This window comes from Balaenoptera physalus, assembly GCF_965194825.1.
Source record: "Balaenoptera physalus genome assembly, contig: SUPER_6_unloc_3, whole genome shotgun sequence".
Taxonomy (NCBI): Eukaryota; Metazoa; Chordata; class Mammalia; order Artiodactyla; family Balaenopteridae; genus Balaenoptera; species Balaenoptera physalus.
The window spans coordinates 558,217-583,002 of NW_028126535.1; the positions used below are offsets into that span (position 1 = coordinate 558,217).

At 42.7% G+C, this 24,786-nt stretch overlaps 1 protein-coding gene across 1 annotated transcript in view; it reads right to left on the bottom strand.

Annotated features, from left to right (window-relative positions):
• Positions 1–24,570, bottom strand: part of LOC309663530 (cyclin-Y-like protein 1) — a gene marked incomplete at its 5' end in the record, with an annotated part of 62,982 nt that extends 38,412 nt beyond the window's left edge. Inside the window, one exon of the mRNA XM_082478878.1 lies at positions 24,427–24,570. Within this exon, the coding sequence (XP_082335004.1) occupies positions 24,427–24,570 (144 nt within the window). The remainder of the gene's footprint in view (positions 1–24,426) is intronic.
• Positions 24,571–24,786: the final 216 nt, after the last annotated feature.

Genomic DNA, 24,786 nt, shown 5'->3' on the forward strand with positions numbered 1-24,786 from the left:
CATATCAAGCATCTTTTCTGACCACAACGCTATGAGATTAGAAATGAATTACAGGGAAAAAAACGTAAAAAACACAAACACATGGAGGCTAAACAATACGTTACTAAATAACCAAGAGATCACTGAAGAAATCAAAGAGGAAATCAAAAAATACCTAGAGACAAATGACAATGAAAACACGATGATCCAAAACCTATGGGATGCAGCAAAAGCAGTTCTAAGAGGGAAGGTTGTAGCTATACAAGCCTACCTCAAGAAACAAGAAAAATCTCAAATAAACAGTCTAACCTTACACCTAAAGAACTAGAGAAAGAAGAAAAAACAAAACCCAAAGTTAGCAGAAGGAAAGAAATCATAAAGATCAGAGCAGAAATAAATGAAATAGAAACAAAGAAAACAATAGCAAAGATCAATAAAACTAAAAGCTGGTTCTTTGAGAAGATAAACAAAATTGATAAGCCATTAGCCAGACTCATCAAGAAAAAGAGGGAGAGGACTCAAATCAATAAAATTAGAAATGAAAAACGAGAAGTTAACAACAGACACCACAGAAATACAAAGCATCCGAAGAGACTACTACAAGCAACTCTATGCCAATAAAAGGGACAACCTGGAAGAAATGGACAAATTCTTAGAAAAGTATAACCTTCCAAGAATGAATCAGGAAGAAATAGAAAATATGAACAGACCAATCACAAGTAATTTAATTGAAACTGTGATTTAAAATCGGCCAACAAACAAAAGTCCAGGACCAGATGGCTTCACAGGTGAATTCTATCAAACATTTAGAGAAGAGCTAACACCCATCCTTCTCAAACTCTTCCAAAAAACTGCAGAGGAAGGAACACTCACTCATTCTATGAGGCCACCATCACCCTGACACCAAAACCAGACAAAGATGCTACAAAAAAAGAAAATTAGAGGCCAATATCTCTGATGAATATAGATGCAAAAATCCTCAACAAAATACTAGCGAACAGAATCCAACAACACATTAAAAGGATCATACACCATGATCAAGTGGGATTTATCCCAGGGATGCAAGGATTCTTCAATATACGCAAATCAATCAATGTGATACACCATATTAACAAGCTGAAGAATAAAAACCACATGATCATCTCAATAGATATAGAAAAATCTTTTGACAAAATTCAACATCCATGTATGATAAAAACTCTCCAGAAAGTAGGCACAGTGGGAAGCGACCTCAACATAATAGAGGTCATATATGACAAATCCACAGCAAACATCATTCTCAATGGTGAGAAACTGAAACCATTTCCACTAAGATCAGGAATGAGACAAGGATGTCCACTCTCACCACTATTATTCAACATAGTTTTGGAAGTTCCTAGCCATGGCAATCAGAGAAGAAAAAGAAATAAAAGGAATACAAATTGGAAAAGAAGAAGTAAAACTGTCACTGTTTGCAGATGACATGATACTATACATAGAGAATCCTAAAGATGCCACCAGAAAACTACTAGAGCTCATCAATGAATTTGGTAAAGTTGCAGGATACAAAATTAATGCACAGAAATCTCTTGCATTCCTATACACTAATGATGAAAAATCTGAAAGAGAAAGTATGGAAACACTGCCATTTACCATTGCAACAAAAAGAATAAAATACCTAGGAATAAACCTACCTAGGGAGACAAAAGACCTGTATGCAGAAAACTATAAGACACTAATGAAAGAAATTAAAGATGATACAAACAGATGGAGAGATATACCATGTTCTTGGATTGGAAGAATCAATATTGTGAAAATGACCATACTACCCAAAGCAATCTACAGATTCAATGCAATCCCTATCAGATTACCAATGGCATTTTTTACAGAACTAGAACAAAAAATCTTAAAGTCTGTATGGAGACACAAAAGACCCCAAGTAGCCAAAGCAGTCTTGAGGGGAAAAAAATGGAGCTAGAGGAATCAGACTCCCTGACTTCAGACTATACTACTACAAAGCTACAGTAATCAAGACAATAGGGTACTGGCACAAAAAGAGAAATATAGATCAATGGAACAGGACAGAAAGCCCAGAGATAAACCCACACACCTATGGTCAACTAATCTATGACAAAGGAGGCAGGATATACAATGGAGAAAAGACAGCCTCTTCAATAAGTGGTGCTGGGAAAACTGGACAGCTACATGTAAAAGAATGAAATTAGAACACTCCCTAACACCATACACAAAAATAAACTCAAGATGGATTAGAGACCTAAATGTAAGATGGGACACTATAAAGCTCTTAGAGGAAAATATAGGAAGAACACTCTTTGACATAAATCACAGCAAGATCTTTTTTGATCCACCTCCTAGAGTAATGGAAATAAAAACAAAAATAAACAAATGGGACCTAATGAAACTTCAAAGCTTTTGCACAGCAAAGAAAACCATAAACAAGACGAAAAGGCAACTCTCAGAATGGGAGAAAATATTTGCAAACGAATCATCGGACAAAGGATTAATCTGCAAAATATATAAACAGCTCATGCAGCTCAATATTAAAAAAACAAACAACCCAATCCAAAAATGGGCAGAAGACCTAAATAGACATTTCTCCAAAGAAGACAAACAGATGGCCAAGAAGCACAAGAAAAGCTGCTCAACATCACTAATTATTAGAGAAATGCAAATCAAAAGTACAATGAGGTATCACCTCACACCAGTTAGAATGGGCATCATCAGAAAATCTACAAACAACAAATGCTGGAGAGGGTGTGGAGAGAAAGGATCCCTCTTGCACTGTTGGTGGGAATGTAAATTGATACAGCCACTATGGAGAACAGTGTGGAGGTTCCTTAAAGAACTAAAAATAGAATTACCATATGATCCAGCAATCCCACTACTGGGCATATACCCAGAGAAAACCATAATTCAAAAAGACACATACACCCAATGTTCATTGCAGCACTCTTTACAATAGCCAGGTCATGGAAGCAACCTAAATGCCCACTGACAGATGAATGGATAAAAAACACGTGGTACATATATACAATGGAATATTATGAGCCATAAAAAGGAACAAATTGGGTCATTTGTAGAGACGTGGATGAATCTAGAGACTGTCATACAGAGTGAAGTAAGTCAGAAAGATAAAAACAAATATTGTATATTAACGCACATATGTGGAACCTAGAAAAATGGTACAGGTGAACCGGTTTGCAGGCAGAAATTGAGACACAGATGTAGAGAACAAACGTATGGACACCAAGGGGGGAAAGTGGCAGGGGCAGGGTGGTGGTAGTGTGATGAATTGGGAGATTGGGATTAAAATGTATACACTAATATGTATAAAATGGATAACTAATAAAAACCTGCTGTTTAAAAAAATAAGTAAAATAAAATTCAAAAAAAAAACCAATTAAAAATTTTTTTTAAAAAAATTCTTTTCCCACAGTGCTCCCATATAATATGCCCCTCCAATTTTTTAGTGTTTACCAACAGTGTAAGTCAAACATTTGTTCCAGTAAACAAGTGAATACAATGACTGGTAGTTTTCTCTTTTAAGGATTGTGTACAGAGTAGTAATGTCAGGGTTATAAACACGATGAAAAAGAAAGAAAAAAAGTATGATAAGAAACAGGATATGTGCATATTGTCAAAGTATCTCCTCACAAGATATTTTTTAATTTCAAAGGAGAAACAGTAACTTTACAGTGGAGAATCCTGGCAGACACAACTGTAACCAAATGATCAAGGTTAATCTCACCAGTAACGAAACATGCTGACATCAAGTGTTCCCTGATATGATGCACTGAGAAGAAGACAGTTTCGATTCTGTAGTATTCTTGCCAAAAATGCATAACCTAAATTTAATCTTGAGGAAATACCAGGAAAAGCCATTCACTTAACAAGTGGCCAATACTCTTCACAAATGTAAAAATCATGAAAGGGAAAGAAAGATTCTGAAACTGCCCAGATTGAAGAAAACTAAGAATATACCACAACAAAATACAATGTGGGATCCCAGACTAGGAAAAAGACATTAATGGGGAAACTGTTGAAACCTGAATAAAATCTGCAGGCCAGTTAACAGTATCATATCAATGTTATTGTTTCTTCATTCTGATCATTGTGCTATGGCTATGTAAGATGTTAACATTTTTAAAAGCTGGGGGAAAGGGATATGGGAAGATTGTGTACTAGTTTTGCAACATGGTTTGTAAGTCTCAAGTTTCTGCAGAATGAAAAACTAATAATAATTTTTCTTTTCTGCACCCGGTCAACAGCTTTTGGAGAAGCAGGTGGACTGTCAGAAAGACACTCCCAAGTCAAATTCTGGATCTGATATTTATCTAGCCACGTGACTTCAAGGTAGTTATTTACACCCACTAACCCTGAGCTAGTCCTCCAGCTGTACGGTACTCACCATGATCCCCACTTTACAGATGAGTCAGCTGAGGCAGTGCACATAAAGTGCTTATGACCTGGTATATATTATTATTGTTATTATTATTATTATTATTATTATGAGACATAAGGGAATGTCATTATGCAAGCAAAATCACCTATTTCAATTATTTTTATTAAGAACTTCCTCATCTAACGAAGAATCAAAGGAAGAAGGCAGGGATGCAGTGAGTGGGAAAGAAAAGAAAAAAGGAGCTAGAAGGAGGAGGCAAGGGCTAGAGAGAGGGAAGTGGGAGGCAAAAGAACTGCTCCTTAAATGATAATAAAAGCTACTTTTCAGTAACATGAATAAGCCACTGCACAAAAAAATAATGTAGGAACTACATCCTTTTTTCACCCTTTTTTTTTTAAATTTATTTATTTATTTATTTTTGCGGCAAGCAGGGACTACTCTTCATTGTGGTGCGTGGGCTTCTAACTGCGGTGGCTTCCCTTGTTGTGGCGCATGGGCTCTAAGTGCACAGACTTCAGCAGTTGTGGTGCACAGGCTCAGTAGTTGTGGCTCGCGGGCTCTAGAGCTCAGGCTCAGTAGTTGTGGTGCGGTGCACGGGCTTAGTTGCTCCACGGCATGTGGGATCTTCCCGGACCAGGGCTCGAACCCGTGTCCCCTGCATTGGCAGGCGGATTCTTAACCACTGCGCCACCAGGGAAGCCCTTTCACCCTTTTTATACTGGGAGTTTCAAAAAATTCATATTCACACTAATATAGTTAACAAAGTAACTGCTAATGTAAAAATTGAATTCTACATGATAGTTAATCACTGTCTCCTCATTACTAATCAATCATGGTAATTGATAATGATGATGACAAATCCGTTTCCCTCCAGAAGCCACCTCAAGTCTAACCTCTTACCTAATACTCTCCATGGAAGCCAGGGTCACCCTACCCAGGTTAGTGCTTCCTATCTGGAACCTAATTACAGATAGGCAGACAGATAGATAGACAGACAGATAGATAGATAGATATGGACAAGAGAATAGACGTATATATGTCAATCCCAACTAATAAGAACCTGCTGTTGAAAAGTAAATAAAATAAAATTCAAAAATTAAAAAAAAAAAGAGAAGAGATGGATGGATGGATAGATAGATGATAGATCAGTGAATAGGTAGAGGGCAGAGATGGATAAACAGATGATAGATTGATAGATAGATAATCTTTGGATTTATGCATTCATATCATCACTGGAAGAGTCAGATAAAATTCTTGAGTAAAGTGATATCCAACTAACATAAGTACGATACATCACCCGAATCAAAATTACTATTTAGGAACACATTTGTATATTAATTTATTTACATAACATATCATTTATTCACTCAGTGAGTACCAGCTTCTAGACACTGAGGTGGAAAGCAAGGAACAAAACAAATTTCTTGCGCCATCAAGATTACTTTCCAATGGAGAAGACAGAAATAAAGTTAAAAATGTATTATGGCAAGTCGAGACAAATGCTATGAAGAAACATAAGGCATAGTAAGGGGCAAGAGATTTCAGAGGGGCTATCTGAGCATGAATGGTCAGAAAAGGCCTCTTGGGTGAATAAAGAGCCATGTGCGTATCTGGGGGAAAGGGCTCCAAATCAAGAACGCTGCACGTGCAAATGCCCAAGGACTCGACTGAGGAACACAGAGAAGAACATGCTGCTTGCACATCGAGATAGGAGAGAACAGTAGATGAGAGGGAGTCAGCGGCCCCATCGCTCAGGGTCGAGTAGGCCAAGGGACGCCATATATGTCACCACTGGGGGTACGCATGCATATCATCACGGGAAGACTCAGGTAAAATTCTTCAAGATTACACAGGAACTTGCAAAAACCCATGGGAAGCCAGCTCCTGTTTTTTCTCTGGAGTCCACCGGTTCCTGAAACCCAAGGCAGCCTGAAACAGGTGTGCACAGGGCTAGTAAACCTTGGTGAGGTGAGCAAGACTCTCTAGGTGAGACAGACATCTCTTCCTCGCTCTGTTTTTCTTGCCTTTCACATGTGACTTTCGTATGTTACTTTCAGACAACGCATGTCTGATTATGCAAAAGGTTCAGAGCCAGGTAGCATGGAAAAACGTAGCTTTCTGTTTATTTCTAGGCCCAAGTCTCTTCAGGCAGCGATGCCCACAGATCTCCACCCTTACTGGAGGCGGCAGAAGGAAAGGAGGCTAGAGCCAAGCCCAGCCTCCTAGAGCGTCCAAACCTGATTTAAAGCTATTTTGGAGCCAAGGACATTTTCCTGAATCCATTCCAAACAAGAATGAAGATGTTGGTGCATGATATTTTTGCAAAATATGCAGGCTCAGGAATTGACAGACTTTACATTTACATCAAACATGAAGAACCATTTGTGAATCCTTGCTGCAGAAAGCTGCTGTCTGCAAGCCAAAAATAATAGCATAAAGAATAATAATAAAACAAAGCTGGCACAAAACCTTGTCTTCCTGGAAGAGGGCCAATTTTTAGTTTGATAATAGCGCTGACTCTTGGAACCCGAAAGGAAAATAAATTCCTACCCACACAATCTGCATTGTTCCTCTCCTCCTCGTGTTAATTTTATCTCACACCTCAAACACATACAATCATTTATTTTTTTCTTATTGAAAGTGCAAGGTGTTTGTTCTAAAAGTAAGTTGTCTGCATCTGATTCCATAAACAGTTTCTTCCTGATGATTGCTATTTTTAAGGCTGTTGCTTTAACTAAAGTTATAGTAAAAAATTAGAAATATTTTCTTCCAGTATTCTTTTGAGATATGTGTGTGTGTGTACATACAGTCTTTATAACATGAGAACTAACTGCCCATTAGGCCTATTCAAATACACAATCAAATATTTCCATAAAGAAAAAAATAATAATCAAACTTGTTTGCTGCATGTTGAGCAAGAACTAGAAACTCCATTTTTTACCCCCAGTCAAGGGCCACACACAATGAAAAACTCACCCCGTCCAAGAGCCACTCAAGTCAGCTAGTATTTTTAAAAACTGGATTATAAATATAAACTCACCTGATTCTTAAACAACACAATATGAAATGGTCAAGCACACAAATATTTCTGGAATGCTTTGATTCCACTAGGTGACCAGTTACCTGGAAGAACACCCAGAGCAAGAGATAGAAAACAGGAGCTGACAAATTCATGCTCGCATCAGAAGCCCCTGCGGGGCATGTCATGATACGGACTGCTGGGCCCCACTGTCAAAGTGTCTGATTCTGGAGGTCTGGGGTGAAAACTGAAACCCTACAGCTCTAACACGCTCGCAGGGGATGCTGATGATGGACCACAGACCATACTGAGCCATAATGAGAGACTGGAGGGAGGAAAACAGGAGAGGAAGGAAACATGGAGGGGAAATGAAGGAGAGCAACGTAGAGTGAGGCAGGGGGGGTGGTGTGTGAACCTGTCACCGCCTTGGCCCACTGAGAGGACCATCAACACATACTCCCCCAACCCCCTCTGCAAGCCAGCAGTGCAGAAGTAAAACAATGAACTCTAACAGACCTTCTGAGTTGGCTGATCCCGCCCCTTCCACAGCCCTGGTTAAGTAACTGACTTAGTCCTGGCCAATGAGAAGTAAGTGAAAGCCACAGGGTAAGTGCGGCTTCAAGGAAAGTTACACTCTTGGTCCCACTGTTCCTTTTCCTTCTTCCTGCCCATACAGAGACCTGAGCCAGGAGGTGCAGTAGCCACTCAACAGCCATGTAGGCATGAGGACACAGGCATCCTCCTATGCCAGGTGGAGAAAAGAAAAAAAAATGGGAAGTGCCTGCCTGTATCACGGAGCCACGGTCCCACCACGCCCACCATGACGTCCTACGCCCAGTCTTCACGATGGGCAAGGCAAGAACATCCCTCTCTGTTTAAACCTCTGTTTGTTGGGTTTTCCAGTACCTTCAGCTGAATGATCCCAACTAATATAAAAACTAGCCAAGTACTTACTAGGTGCCTGACACTATGTGACTGCGATACATGAATTATCTCATTTAAAATAATAATGATTTAATCGAGCACAAAACTCTCAAGTGCTCTGCTGATGCATTCAGAAATACATTAAGTTCCTACTTTATTCCAGCCATGGAAAGCACAGAACCTGAACGCAAAGGACTCACAGGTAATATTCGTACCATAGTGATCCCATAGGAGAAGCAAGCAGAGCTTGTGGTGGGGGACCCACAAGAGCCTCCGAACAAAACCAGGTGGATGGAACGATCAGGAAGGCTTTCTGGAGGCAGAGACCCCTGAGCTTGATACTGAAGGATGAGTAGGAACTGAGCTTATTCTTACACATGCAGCAATGCCTCTTTAAATGTGATGGCAACCGCAACCCAAGGGGAAAGAGGGGAAGAAAATCTTTTCTGGACTTCTACAGCAGTGACCAAACAAGGTGCAGCCAACTCTAAATGCACATACAAGTGGAGGGGACACTGGGTGGATGGTGGTTAAAAAAAAAAAAGTTTGATGCCATCATCAAAGATACACGCTCTTCTTTGTTAGCTACATCTTGAGATTAACTGCCTTTCTTAAATACAAGTGAAACAGATGCATGGCAATCAAAGAACAACAGTCTGGGGAAAAGGTTGACGCTTCTGAATATGTCTTTTCTGCAAAAATTAGGACTCAAATAGGACCTGGGAGAAAATAATTGTATTTGTAAATAACACCAAAATACATTTTTCCGGTAGACATGAGAAAACTGTGCAAAGCTCTGTTCTTTGAAAGCAAAGATCTTATGCCCACAACACAGACTCAGCTATGGTCTTTAATAATTGTCAAAGGCATCATGTTTTATTTGTTTTTGAACCTTAAAAACAAAAGAAACACTTTAGAGACTCACGTTGCATTTCATCCCTCAGCTATGTTACTAGATGGCATCAAATCACCAGGGAGAGTAGGTCCACCTGTACCTTCGGCTACACAGGCACACAGTAAAACAGAAGAATGGGCAAAGGACTTTGAGAACTTTTTCAGACTTTTTTCCTGATAAACAAGGACTTCTTAAGTGGTGCTGAATTCAAGTTATATGACAACTCTGTTTCTGCCACAAGCAAACTGACTTCCCATAGTCATCACTTGTCCTCATGTGCTGGGGCAGCCTGGGTATATGTGCTATTTATTTGCCTGTATATCTGAGGATCCAGAGACAAAGTCTAAGAACAATAAGATACTGGAACATAAGTAGACCTTAATGTTTCATATTTAAAATTTAAAGCTCTAAATAATTTAACACAATTATTTTCTACCGATGACATCATTTATAATATGCCAGGAACCAGGATAAATGCTTTACACATATTATTATTAATCCTTATAAAACCTGGCAAAATCAGCATTATTGTCCCTGTCTTCTTTAAAAAGATGAGCAAACCCAAACTGAAACAAAGAAAGGTTAATTCCCTGCCCAAGATCACACAGCAAGTAATGGAAAAAAAAAAAAAAAATGGAAATACAAACCCAGGTGTATTTGATTCTTAAGTTCTGGCTTTTAACTGACATTTTATATTGTTTCTCATCATCTTCACCAAGGGTTGGCAAACTTCTACCCATGGGCCAGTGCACACAATATAATGAGAGGGGGTGGAATTGCATCTGATCTCCCTAGCACCTAGCCTATCGGCAACGGCTAATTACCTAAAGGCTCAATTACACACCACTCAAACTCTGCAAAGGAGCAAAGAAATCTATTATACGCAGAAAACCTTCATCCTAATAAAATCATTAGCTTCAAGAGGAAAAGGAGTAATTCAAACTTGGAAAGCAGAAGTATCTGATGGCTTATGGCATTACAAGATTCTATTCTGCTTGTAAGAGAAAAAAAAAAATCTGTTGGCATGTTTTATGTGTCAGATGAAAACTGTATCACCCAACAGAGCCTGCCTACATTCTAGAAATTAATGTGTTTGTGGGGAGGAGTTCTTTTTCAAACCAGGTCATAATGTACGCCTGCCAAGTGAACCCTCTCTCTTCAGGAATATTCAAAGCACAAGTAGCAACAGGACAGAGGCAGAGCTGCCCCTGAAGGAACAGCCAGGCGTGTTTTATTACCAAGAAAGAGGGAAAGCAAAAGAACATTCTGCGTAACCAAATTAAGTTGTGAAATACCCAAAAGTAACATGTCAAGAAACTCTTATTTGTAGGTGGAATTAAAAACAACACAACAAAAAGATCAATTTATGCTTGAGCTGCATCAGGGGCCGTTTCAGGTCTTCTGTTATAGAAGGTCTCGATCTGCACTTACAGACACAGCAATCCGACTTCATTACAGACAGTATTTACGTCTGAAAATTCTGTTTCAACTTCCCCACACCCAGCCCCTGAGAAACTTCGGTGTGAAATTATCCTGAAATCAGGAGAGCACAAATAGCTTTTCCAATGGGAGGCAGGAGGTTCCTTTTTCCATTGTGGATGGCATGTCCACCTCCAACACCCTGTGCAGACAGGCTCCCAAGCTCCCTACCTCTTCACGCCCCTGACCCTTTCTCGCTATCACAGCTTCACAGCTCTCTGTCCTGTCCCATGAGGACCAAATCCCAGTTGTGGCGTAAATGGCCCTGGCCATGGAAGAGCACAAGGGTCACAACGCTACCCAAGCCACACAGAAGCATTTTTTTTAAATTACTTAATAAATTTATTTATTTATTTTTGGCTGTGTTGGGTCTTCATTTCTGTGCAAGGGCTTTCTCTAGTTGTGGCAAGCGGGGGCCACTCTTCATCACGGTGAGCGGGCCTCTCACTATCGCGGCCTCTCTTGTTGCGGAGCACAGGCTCCAGACGCGCAGGCTCAGTAATTGTGGCTCACGGGCCCAGTTGCTCCGCGGCATGTGGGATCTTCCCGGACCAGGGCTCGAACCCGTGTCCCCTGCATTAGCAGGCAGATTCTCAACCACTGCGCCACCAGGGAAGCCCCACACAGAAGCATTTTAAAGAGCTCTTCCACAGAGCACTTACAATCTTCTAACATAGCATATAATTCTGTTATTTGTTATTGTCACGCGTTGCCTCTCTCCCTCCGCTAGCATGCAGAGCCATGTTCCTTGGGCACCTCTGCATGTTTTATACATGGATATATTTATCCCAAATATTAAGTGCAGTGCATGGGAATTCCTGGCAATAGGTGCTCCAACAATATGTGTTGAATCAAGATGTGTTGAATGTGCTGAGACTTCCCATTTTTAGTGCACATACTTTTTAGCAGTATTGCTTTTAAGCAGAATATATTTATGCCTCCATGGGGAATTACAACAGCTATGATTGCAAAAAGGAAACAGGAGAAATAAAGAGCATACAAAAAAGACTGAGATAATATGTCATCCTGCATTCATGTAACAGAACGATAGGCGACCAAGTGAAGATGATTAAGGTCAGATGTCAAGGACAAATGGTGGCGTCTTCAGGTCTTGTGCTGCGTTCATGCAGAAGATAATCTGGGTCCATGGAGCTTTATCAACCCCATAGAGGTAACTATGCCTGGCATGATGATCATTTTCGTAGAAGTCTACAGAGTTGACCCCTCCATACTTTTTAGGTTTTGAAATGATAACTGTCTTGACTTAACAGGATGCTGCTCGTATTGACACACTCAAGAGCATACAGGGAAAACAGGTTAAATGGTAGAGGACTGTCCCACTTGCATTTCTGAAACTCAGATCTAACGATGACATTCTCATCTTCACATCCTCAATGATTGCTGGTTGCCCATGTGCTAAGGGCTGATTTCTTTGTGTGGCAAACTTGCTCAGCTCTTTGGAACATTCTCCAGCTATCCATCTCCATATCCAAGTTTTCATCACCCCCTTTCCACCTCCCTTCCTCCAAAGATCTTTAGACCTGGGGCTCCAGGTCCACCCTCATGAAAAACTGAGAAAAAAGCATCATTCAGTTTGTCAAATTTTCATAACCCCTAAGTCACTCTTTGTCCAATAACCATCCATTTATTTTAAAACAAACAAACAAACAAACAGGTTCTAGTTAAGGAAAAGCTATGTACCAGGCATGGGGTTTAAAAAAAAAAAAAAAAAAAAAAAGGAAAAAAATTCATTTGCATTATTTCACTTTAATACTAAAAAACAAAATCCTATCAACACAAATGTCATTCTGCATGTATATATATAGACGCTCAATAAGTATAAGTGCACTTCACCCAAGAACAGATAAAGATGGCCTATAAACACAGGAGAAAATGTTTAGCATCTTTAGCCATTAGGGAACTGCAAATTAAAATCACAATAAAATACCACTATTAAATGGATAACTTTTTTAAACCGACCGTACCCAGACTGGCAAGGGGGTAGAGCAACTGTGACTCTCACGCACTGCTGGTAGGAAAGTAAAACAGCACAGCAACTTTGGAAAACAGTTTGGTGGGTTTCTTACACAGCTGAACACTCATTTAATGCACGAGGCAGCAATCACACTCCTGGGGATGTATACAAGTGAAATGAAATCACGTGTTCACGCCAAGACACAGGTGTACAAGTATGCAGTGACTTTATTCATAGTCACTCAAACCTGGAAACAACCCAATGGCCTTCAACTGATGGGCGGATAAACAAACTACAGTAAGTACATCCATACAAGGGAAGACTATGCAACAGTAAAAAGAAAAGACCACTGATGCTCTCAACAAATTGGACGACCCTCAGAGGTGTTATGCCAAGGGAAAGAAGCCAGACACCAAAGCCTCATGCTGTATGATTTACTTTCCATGAGATTTCGGAAGCGGCAAAACTGTGGACAGAGATGAGATGGGTGGCTGCCAGAAGCTAGGAGGGGGAGGGCCTGACCACAAAGGGACAAGAGAGAACTCTGGGAGGGTGACGGAACAATTCTATATCATGATTGTGATGGTGATTACATGGTTATAAGCGTTTGTCAAATCTCAAACCATATACTTAAAGTGGATGTGTCTGACTGGATGCAAATTACACATCAACAAAGCTTAGCGTAAAAAACAGTCAGTCACCAGAAAGAAACACAAGTGCCTTGTCGTAGACCACAAGGCTCCTGAATGGTCAAGCCGGAGTGTGCATCTGCAGTATGCTTATTTATGTATTTCCAAATGACTTACCAGTACTGCTGCCGCTCAGGAATATAGTACAGCACAAAAATACGTACATAGGAAAACATCTATCATTATCAAACTTGGACATAAAACCATATAGTCTTCTTGATCGTTTTTATTTATTTTTTCGGGGGCGGTCAACTTTTTGCCAGATGTGACAGGGACAACGTTTTGACCTCACAATATAGCAAACAACAAATACAAATCAGACATTTTTCTTGCGGTTCGCTGTGCTTGGAGGAGTACGCTTGGTTTTAACAGGTTGTGTGTTTTCAGACTTCTTTTTAAGCTACTCAAATGTCCTGTGGAGGTTGGCTCTCCATAAACTTCACGACATAATCTCTAGATCAGCCTGCCCACAAGTGAGCGAGGCCAGGCACGTGCCAGTGTCTTGGGCGCTCTGTCCTCGGATTACCTCTCCTCCTGCTTCTGACGCGGGACACCTACCACACAGCTTGGGTGTGAGCACCAGGAAGGGTCTGTATGCGTGTTGACAATGCTAAAGACCTTCTGACACTGACACGTATTGTTTATTCTTTCAAAATGGTCTAGTATTTTCTTCCCCCATGCAACAGACTGTCACAAACACCTCCTTTTATGTTTGCCCAATGTGGAGATGTCTCTTCCGGTTGGCCTCCTTTCCCTAAGATACTTAAAGATATTTTACAGTTTCCATTTCTTTGCCAAGTCTTATACATCTTGGACCCATCAGATCTGACACACATTGGTCATGCATCTGACTCCCCTTTTCCTATTTATGGAAAGCAATCTTTTTTCCTGCTAGTATCATTCTGGAACATTTCTTCAAGAATGACATTTCTAGGACACTGCCTTAAGAATGACATTTAGAGAAAATTCTTCAGTGTATGTTTTTTGTAGATTTCCAGAAACAAGTGTAAATAGTCTAAAGGTCTCTTGCAAGTAACTAACTTCCTTAATCCTACCTTTCAAGGCTGGGGGCTTTTTTGCTTTCCTTTGCCAATACTGAATGGAGTGCTGGGGGGGGGTCACCTTCCTTTAGTTTTATGACTTTTATTGTGCTGTGCTCATTAAAACTTAGGGACTCCCACACAGCCCACTTCTGACGAGGCCTTATTTGCCGCTTCCCCTTGCTTTGTTTAGACCTCCAAGTTTTCTGTTTAATTTCTCTTTCACTGTAAGCTTGAACCTATAACCATCAACTTTTTTCAAGTTTTTCTCAACTCATCACCGGGGACATTTGGGCCAAATCACCCTTTATTGTGGTGCCGGGGCCACGGGGTTGGGGGGCCGTCCCGGGCACTGTAGGACGCTGAGCAGCGTCCCTGGCCTCCGCCCACTAGATGCCAGGAGCACCCCCTCCCCCAGGTTGTGACAACAGAAAATGTCTCCAGACATTACCCAGTGTCTCCTTGGGGGCATGATCGCCCCCAGCTGAAAACCACTGCTACCAAACGACCCGTTCCATTTAAAAGAAGACCCTCAGCACTAACAGCTCAGGAAACTATATATTAAATTTGCCAGCAAGTTGCAAGTAACACCCAGCAGCCGATTACTTAACAAAATGGAAGTACTCATTTTCTTAGGGGAGACTGAGAAATTCTTCCTTTTCAATAAGAAAAAAAAAGATCATTCCAGGTATCTATTCTGCTTCTCTAGAGAAGTGCCTCCTAAAGATATCTGTTCCTTCCCCCACAATGTCCTCACAGGGATGAGCGCTCCCCTTCACCTTCCCCTGCAGAAAACAGGCTGGCCATACCAAACATCCTTCACGTTCAGCCCATCTGAACAATGGGGATAATAACACTAGTGCCCACCACATAGGGGCAGCAGGAGGATTACATGAGTTAACATAGACGGTGTGTCTAAAACAGCCCTCCTGTGCAGTAAGTGTCTTACAAGGAGTAGCTCTTAACATCGTGACAGCCAGAAAGTGCCATTACTCAATCACTTACTCACATTCTCATTTCACAACAAATAGTCTTTACTGAACATCTGTGCTATGTAGACACTCTGCTGGACCAATGTCATTGTGCTCAAGAAGGGTACACTCTGTAAGGAGATGATGATGATAAAAGTGTAAACAAGACACAAAGGTGCCAGACAGGGTGCCAACTGTGTCTAGAGGAGTCAGGGAAGGCTTCCTGAAGGAGAAGGTAGTCGAGCTGAGATCTGAATGACAAGAAGAAATTCTCCAGGGGGCAAGGAGGATGGAGGGCACTGCATTCAGAGGTCAAAGCAAAGGCTAAAAGTCCAAGAGCATGAAGTAACATGACATTTCTAGGAAATTAGACTTCAAAATCACTACCAGTAAAAATGTGATCGGGGAGCTACGGGAAATGAGGCTAAAGAGCAAGTTGGGGTCAGCTCATGACCAGCCTCATGGAAAGTACAGCCTCTCCCAGAAGGCACTGAGGACACAAATGCCACGGGGTGTTACAAGGTTGACATGTGGGAGGTGCAGGGTCAACCAAGACCATGAGAAATGCCCGGTCAAACCTAAATGAGTTTCTTGACGACAGGACTTTCCAAAACATTTAAAATGCCAAAGGTGATTATGAGTTTCCAAAGGGAAAAACTTTAAGCAGCAGTTCCCAAACTTAGGTGACAATCTCGTAAGAGCAGAGCTCCGGAAGGGATCTGGACTGGGAAATATCGCTGAGCGAATGAGAAGACATTAAAGACTGTTTAATAAAGGAATCTCATCACCAGTTTTGCACATGAGAAATGTCACTCTAATCTGACCAACATGGAGAGATTAAATGGGATTGGAGTAAGCCCGGAGGCAGGAAAAAACAGAGGGAGAGCCACACAATATTCCAAAGGATAATAAGAGACCCAGTTAGGGTCACAGGGAGTGGACACGGAGAGGGCAGAATGCCTTGGAGAGATATTAAGAGGTAGGAGCGATGTGATGGTGGGTAACGAATGTTAGTCCTGAGAGAGAGGGAGACGTACAAAAATACCCAAGTTTTCACCTTAAGCAATAAGTGAGATGCTGGAACTACTCACTAAGAAAGAAATCAGGAAGAAAAAAGTTGGTCTGAGGAGGAAGACAAGGAGGACCGTTTTAATGGGTTGCGTGTGAGGTACCTGTGAACGTTCATGGGTATGCGGGTAGGGGCGGCAAAGACCCAGACTAGAGAGAGAAATGCCAGAGCCATTGCCAGAGAAGTGGGTTGAAACCGCTGGCATCAAGAGGACTGGCCAGTGAAAGAGTGCAGAGTGAAAAAAGAAAGGTGACACAGACCAGACCTGCGGAAGAACACCATTTAAGGGCCGGACGGAAGGGGGAGCCTGCAAAACAAGTCACGGAAGAGGTGGGATGAGAAAAGAGAGCGTAGTACCACGTGACGCAGGAAGGACAGATAATTACAAAGGAGGGAACGGCTCCATCCGGACTGAAGGTGAAGTGAGGGGAGGAGGAACACTAAAGATCCCACACCGGATGCTTCTGACAACACCCCTCCAGGAAAACAACTGTGGGAGCCCCGGTTCAGTGGTTCTCAAATTGACTGTGCGTCAGGATCCCCTGGAGGGCTTGTTCAAAGCCAGCCTGTGGGGCTGCCCCCAGAGTTTCTGATTCACGAGGTCCCAGGTGATGGTGGTGCTGCTCCGGAACCCCCCCTTTAGAACCACAGCTCTAGATAAGGAACGCTGACCTTTCCTCTCTGCCTTGAGCAGAACTGTCAGCTGGGGAAAACACAAATGTTTCATCTTCTTTCTCTCTGGCCCTCTGATTCCAGAAGACGGAAGTAACTCATTTTATTGCCTTCTCGTTCCAACTTAAGGAGCCCAAATCTACCACATTTCACCAAACATAAGAGGGTTTCGACTACAAGACACACCTTTATTTTACATAAGAAGAAAAAGATGCCAATAATTATGAGACGTGGCTGATTGTGAGAAGCAGTCTGATTTCAGAACGTGCTATCCTACAAAAATGTACATTTCAGAATTGATAAAACGTGGCCAGTCCTGTCCTCTAGGGCCACCTGGGCAAAGTCTGAACAGAAGCCTGCTCGCCAGTGGGACCTATGATTCTGTGTCTCCTCTGCTCTTCCTCTTGTGGGATATACACACGTGCTGGCATCCACCTACCAGACCCAAGAACTCTGCTGCTCCTGGGATCTCCTAGAAGCTGGGTCCTTCACCTGAGCCTCCAAAAGCATCTAACCCCACATTCCTCCAGTTCTTCAGAAGTCCTCAAAACTCATTATCAAATGTATGGGCACATTTGCACGTAACTCCTGCATTTCCCACATTTACCCAGGACAATGAGTAGCCCAACCCAGAGTGTTCTAGCCCAGACAGCCTACCACAGAGACGATCAATTCAAGAAATGCCATCACTATAAACAGCAAAAGTTAAAAGGAAACAGACACCCTCATGCTATTTTTTCTCCTCTTAACCAGGAGAAATCTTCTGAATTGCACATACGATTAATTCAAAATGACTTATAGCCAATGGTTACTGTTTATTTGAACCTAGCTGCATGACAGATGCTTCTATCTGTATATTCTTTCTCAAAAGAAGCATTCAAGGTAGATTATCTTTTAATGTGAAACTAAGACTCAGATGTTGGTGGTGGAGCCAAGATTAAACAAATAATAAGGGATTCATTTCAAGAGTATAAAATTTTCATACACACGCTATTTTATAAAGACTTCCCCTAGCCTGACACTGGCCAGTGTCCACAGCCAAAATACTCAGGCAGCGCCAAAAGCACAAGCGACCCTTTCACCTTTTGTGGTACCTAGAAGAAAATGTCTTTGACTCTAGTCTATGGAGTGAACTTTCCACAGAAAGTCAAAGCAAAATAGCTATCGATCTCTGCTCTTTCGCGGGGAGTCTCACAGCACTCCCTTCTCTTCTGAGAGAATTCTGCTTCCCCACTTTGTGCCCCTTTGCTCTCAGAAGTACAAGTTGAAGGCAATCTGTCAACTTCTGTGGGGCCTCCCAAAGCCAGGCATTGCTGGGGTTGTCATGCTACAATAAACAACCACGCTTTTATCACCAACACTCCCTTGTAAGATACAACACTTTACATATGTTCTACAAAACGTGAAAATGGCTACACGAAGGGCAGGCACATCGGAAACAGAGGGAGGCCATAAGACTATCTGTTGAGACATTTTCCGGGTCTAACCCTGAGGCCACGCTTCCTCTGAGGGGACCCAAACCTAGAAGGAGCCACAGCTAGAACGTTCTTACCCAGGCAGCCCCTTCCACACCATTAACACAGCAGACGAAAGGTCAACCAAAACAAATGCCTTATACAAACAGTCGCCAACATAAAGTCTTTTTCCTTGGGAGAGGGCTTGGACATGACAGGAGGAGACCTGATCCCTACCTGAATGTCCCAGGAGAGTGCCCAGTAGTAGCAAATCCTCCAAGAGGGTCAAATTTGCCTGTTATTTTTAAAACCTGAAACTTAAAATAATCCCAGACCCCTTGGCCACGTGTCGTAAAAACTGCCAGATAAGTTATACACATGGAATTGATTCCAACAATCCACCAGAGAAAGGGGTCTCTCAAATTTGGCAGCGTCTCATTTCCATATGGAAAGAATTACTGGAACTGGGCAGAGGTGGAAGGGCAGGGGAGGAGGGGTGGGGAAGGCCGGTGATGATTCCAATGAGCGGAACCATATTGCACTATCAAGTATGCAGTGTGGTCCGAGCACAAGTCACTGTAAACGCTTGGAGGAAGACTTTTAGGAAAGCTTATCCTTTTAAAGATTGTTTCATACTTTAGAAAGACAACAACTAAAGATAGTGAGTTAAAGACAGTTTCATAGTTTGTTACAGTTTCTACAGTTGTTCTTGCTCTGGCAAGGTTTTTTGTTGGGTTTTTTTTTTTTTTTAACCTTTCCCAAATCTGAAAGCAATTAGTCCTCTGTATTCAAGCTCTCGTATTTGGAAAAGTCATCATTATGAATAGGTCGACTATGAGCTACCTGCAGGATTTCAGCTCTCCCACATGTGGGAAATGCTGACCCAACATCTGTTTTCCAGTAAGATCCTGTCTTGACACAATTTGATAAGTACATCTGCATTGCCCCCAGGTGTTGGAAGGTCAAGTGATAGATCCAAGGTCACACAGAAAACTAGGCTCCCTTTTAATTACCTGAATTCTTCTGGAAAGGTTTCTAAAGTAAATGGGTTCCAGGAAACCTGAGAAGCAATACCCAATGTTCACAGGTTTGGTTTGGTTAGAAGACACTAGTAAATAAAGCATCATTCCCACAGTCTTCTTCCGAGTTTAGATACAGCTTTTGAGGCTCTCTCTCTCTGAAATTCTGTAAAATTGTGCAGCTCACTGGAATCATCACCAGCCTCTCCTGGTTGCTTGCAACTGCCCAATCTATCTACAAAAAGCAAATGTTACCTAAAGCCTCCACACTCAGAGTGTGGTTTAAGAGGCAGCAGCAACAGCATCTCCTGGGAGCTTGTTAGAAACACAGACTCTCTCTCCGCCACCTCTCATCTACTGAACCATAAACTTCATTTTAACAAGTTCCCTAGGTGACCTGTATGCACTGACTAAACCAGGGGAAGGCAGACTACGGATGCGCAGGCCAAATCCGGTGCTGTCTGTTTTTGTAAATAAAGTTTTACTGAAACACAGCCAGAGCCATTAACTTGTCTTTGCTTGCTTTCACACTAGCATGGCAGAATTGAGAAGCTGCAAATATGTACATGGCCCTTTACAGAAAAATGTTTACTAACCCCTGATCTCAACCTTTACTGTGGTGGCAAAGGGGGCGCTAGACACCTATGCTAAAACCACAGCAGGAAATTATCGTAACGACAAAGTAGACAGTCTTTTTTTGATAAGAGATCTGCTTGGCCCATTAGGTAATGGAAATCATCAGGCAAATTTCTAGACCTCATTCAAGTTAAACCCCCCAAGGTCCAGCACCATTTTCTACCCTATGGACCCTGCCAAAGAAACACAGTGTCTGTCTTTATGAAATTTACAGGCAGAGAAGAGGTAATTAGCATGAACTTAACATGGCACCCGGTATATAATTCATTAATGCATTAGAAGGACACAATTTTTTAAAATTAATTTATTTATTTATTATTTATTTTTGGCGGCATTGGGTCTTTGTTGCTGTGCGCGGCTTTCTCTAGTTGTGGCGAGTGGGGGCTACTCTTCGTTGCGGTGCGCAGACTTCTCATTGTGGTGGCTTCTCTTGTTGCAGAGCTTGGGCTCTAGGCGCGCGGGCTTCAGTAGTTGTGGCTCGTGGGCTCTAGAGCACAGACTCAGTAGTCGTGGCGCACGGGCTTATTTGCCCCGCGGCATGTGGGATCTTCGAGGACCAGGGCTCGAACCCATGTCCTCTGCACTGGCAGGCAGATTCTTAACCGCTGCGTCACCAGGGAAGCCCGGACACAATTTTTTTCATACCAAGTTCTGGTTATTTAAGCCACACGTGAAATAGTTAAATAGAAACCGCCAGTGAAAGAGCAGGTGGGAAGCTTTTAACTGAAACCACCACTGCTCCTATGGGGGTGGGTGATGGGGAGACTCAGGGTAGAGCCACATGCGTGAGGCTTGACGTACCAAGTGAAGAATATTCTCCCTGCCCCAAATCTCTCCCCTTCTGTCCCTCCCTCTCTCTCGCCATCCCTCCATGTCCCTCTTCTTCTCCCCTCCCTGCACCTTTGCCCAACATGTGATTTTAAAGTCTACCACCTGCATTTCCTCGATTGCAAGATCTCTGCTGAGATGCCACCAGTGGTTTTGTAACAGGGAAGAACAAATGTGACTCTATATTAGATTTTTTTCTTTTACTTTAACCTTTGTATTCTATCGTCTTTGCTTCCAGTTAAGAATGTTGCCCATACCGTGAAATATATAGGACAGCCCATTCTCAAGGCTATGACCTTTAACGGTATAACACTTTTCCATTCATATAGCGATTAAAAGTTTCAGAACAGAGGATAACATTTGTCTTGTTGGAGGATTATAGGAACATTGTGACCTAACCTACGTGGACAGCTGCAAGAACGAAGGATTCCGACACCAAGAAGTTTGCAAGAACCAACCACAGCCCCTCCCCTTGTAGTATACTAAAAGAAGCCTGAATTCTGACTTGGGTAAGATGGTTTTCTAGGACATTAGTCTACCATCTTCTCGGAGTCCTGGCTTTCCAAATGAAGTCATTATTCCTTGCCTCAACACCTCGTCTCCCGATTTACTGGCCTGTCGTGCAGTGAGCGGAACGAGTCTGGACTCGGTAACAGTTTTGGCAAAAATGAGAAGACTTTCGATCTGAGCCCCACCTCCAGGGCCTGCACCATGTCACTCTCTGAGAAGAAACCTGGCCAACACAAAACATACAGGGTCTACCTTAGAAGGAGAAGAGCAGCCGGGAGGAGAAAAGAGGGGAGGGTCCCAAGGAGAAGGTCCTGGAGACACTGGGGCTGAGACAGTCCCATAGACACATGTGTGGTACCTTCCAGGTGCCTCAACACCCAAGGTCGCATCCCACACAGGCCGGGCGGCCTGCTGCTACCCTGCTGGCTGTTTGTGTTTGTTCACGTGCTTACTGGTCTGTGGTTAGGTTAGCTTTAAGCAAACTGTGGATGATCATCCTACTGTATGGTTTTGGTTATTCTCAAGTAATCATTGCTTTAGAAAAATCACAAGTACTGAAAAAAAATTTTTAATTAAAAACTTTTAGAGTAGCAGAGTCACAAAACTCACACCCCTACTTGGACGAGCAGAAAAGGTGCTCTGTAGTTCTCCATAAAGTATTATACCTTACTCCTAAAACAAACTCTCCCCTCTGACCCAATCATGAGCAAGAAAAAAAAATTTACTTTATGTCCACTCCAGTGCAAAGCATAGTCTTACAGAACAACATAGGTTAGTGGCCCCCAAGGTGTGGTTCCTGGTACCACCTGGGAGCATGTGGGAAATGCAGAGTCTCAGGCCCCACCCCAGACGGGCCAAATCAGAAACCTCAGGGGTGGGGCCCTGCAATCTGTGTTTAGCAAGCCCTCCAGATGGCTCTGATGCACATTCAAGTTGGAGAACCATCGATTAGATAGACAATCCCTTTAGATAAACAAAGGTGTGTTAGCGTGTTCTTCCCTTGGGTTTTCTCACCCCTAAGACTGTGTGTGTGTGTGTGTGTGTGTGTGTGTGTGTCTGTGTGTCTGTCTGTGTGTAGGGGGTGGGGGAAGTTCGGAGGCTTTGGGGACCTCATGTCAGTAAATGAAGGGCCAGGTCCATGGGGGGTTGTCCTCTGCCCTCAACAGTACCAGGAGGTACTTCTCATGCACCTGGTGTTGCATTCTCAGCAGACATCTGAGGCTCAAATATTAGAGCACTGGTTGCAAACTTTTTCTGCAAAGGGTCAGGCAGTAAACAGCTTTAACAGCCATAGGGTCTCAGTTACAACTACTCCTGTCCGCCGTTGTAGTGGGAAAGCAGCCACGGGAATATGTGACTGAATGAGTGTGGCTGAGCGCCAACAAAACTTTATTTACAGGAACAGGCAACGGGCTAATCTGGCTCACAGGCTGTAGGCTGCTGAACCCTGAGTTAGAGTAACATGAGCTGCCACAACAAATAAGCCCACATGTCTCAATGGCTTTTAGGATACAAGTTTACTCTTACTCTTGTACCAGTCCAACGCAGTCCAGCGTTCCTAGCTGTCAGAAAGGTTTCCTCCAAGGACGCTCCGGACACCCAGGCTCCGCCTGCTTTGTGGCTCCACTCTCCCCCCACCTATTCCCAAAGGGACACGCATATCTCACCAGCAAATGAGTCACCACACCCCTCCTCAAGGCAAGAGGGCTACAAAACAGACTTGACCTGGACACCCACTCCCAGCAACATCTCCACACTACGGAAGGGGAAGTGAATTCTGGAGACCATTTAGCCATCCTTTTCACACAGGAGAAGAGAAACAGGTGGTGGCTGGAGGAAGATAAGATGTCAAGGAAGAGCTTTCATAAGATGAAATTCATGTGCACGTTTGTACATGTATATAAAGGTCTTTTCCATCATTTATCAATGTACACAACTTTTTTTTAATCTGGCAGGTGGAGGGGTGGATGGGAGACATCTGTGGCCTGAGGAAAGTAAGGTGAAGCCCCTCATGGAAGGGGAAGTGAAGATGAGGGAAGGAAAGCTGGGGCACACTAGGATGGACACCCCCCGGCCCTCCACCTCTGCCGGGATTAAAACCTACATCAGATATTGGCGCCAATGTACTAATAAAGCCAGATTCTGGAAAGATGTGAGATAAAATCTTTACGGCCTGTAGACAGACACTCCTTTACAGACCTTAGTATTTGGAATCTTAGTACAGTTCTCTACACCGAAGGCCCTTATCAAAATGAGACTCCAGATGCGTGACAAATTGTGTTTTGAAAAAAAATCATATTTGAATTGCACAAGTTTAAATAAGCCAGTGATAAGCCAAATAGCCTGCCTCTTGGAGAGCTGGAAAGAGAAAAGGGTCAGGACGGGAAATCATAAAATAAACAAATCACTGCTATGAAAATTTATATGGCTCACCCCACCTCTGAAATGAGAGTTCAAAATAGAAATGCGTACTCCTTACCACTGGCTATTAGATCAAGATGTGTTTAATTCGTGAGTGTGCTGGATGCCATTATTCAGCCATGCTGTATATTTTTCCATAGATCTGAAATATCCGCTGTTTCCTTTGCTGCCTCCTCCCACATACCAGATACTTGAGAGCAAATCTCATTTAGATGATGTTTTGTCTAGAGGCAGCCGAGCGGCTTCGTAATAAGGCAGATGCAGAACACGCAATTTCAAGCACTAGCATTCAAAAGCACAGAGCTAATTACCTGTAACTGGGGAAACAAGGCAGAGACGGATCCCCTGTTTGTGTTCCAGCAGGAGGCGATCAGAAAGGTCTGTGTGCTAGCCAGGGCAGAAGAGAGCAAAGTGCGTCCTCGCCAGCACCGCCCCAGGTCCCACCAGGAGCTGGGTGGATTGCAGGGCTGGGGGCCATGGAAGCAGCCCAACCACGTCGCAGGGTGCCATCCTCAGACGTGTGAACTTGGAGACGCTGAAGACTACAAGCAAAATGGCCGTGCAGCTGCACTGCCGGAGGACGGCCATACCGTACTTTGTAGGAAGTCCTGGCTGCAGCAGAAAACCAACATATGTGGTCCTTCTCAAGACGCAGTACCTGCCATCCCAAGGGGGCCAAAAAAACCAACAAGAAACAAAATAAACACACATTTCGGTTCCTTAGATCATTTTCCCTTCACCTTTTTTTTTCTCTGTTTTTCATTTAACAGTTGGCCATCTCTTTCCTTTTAAACACAGTTGTAA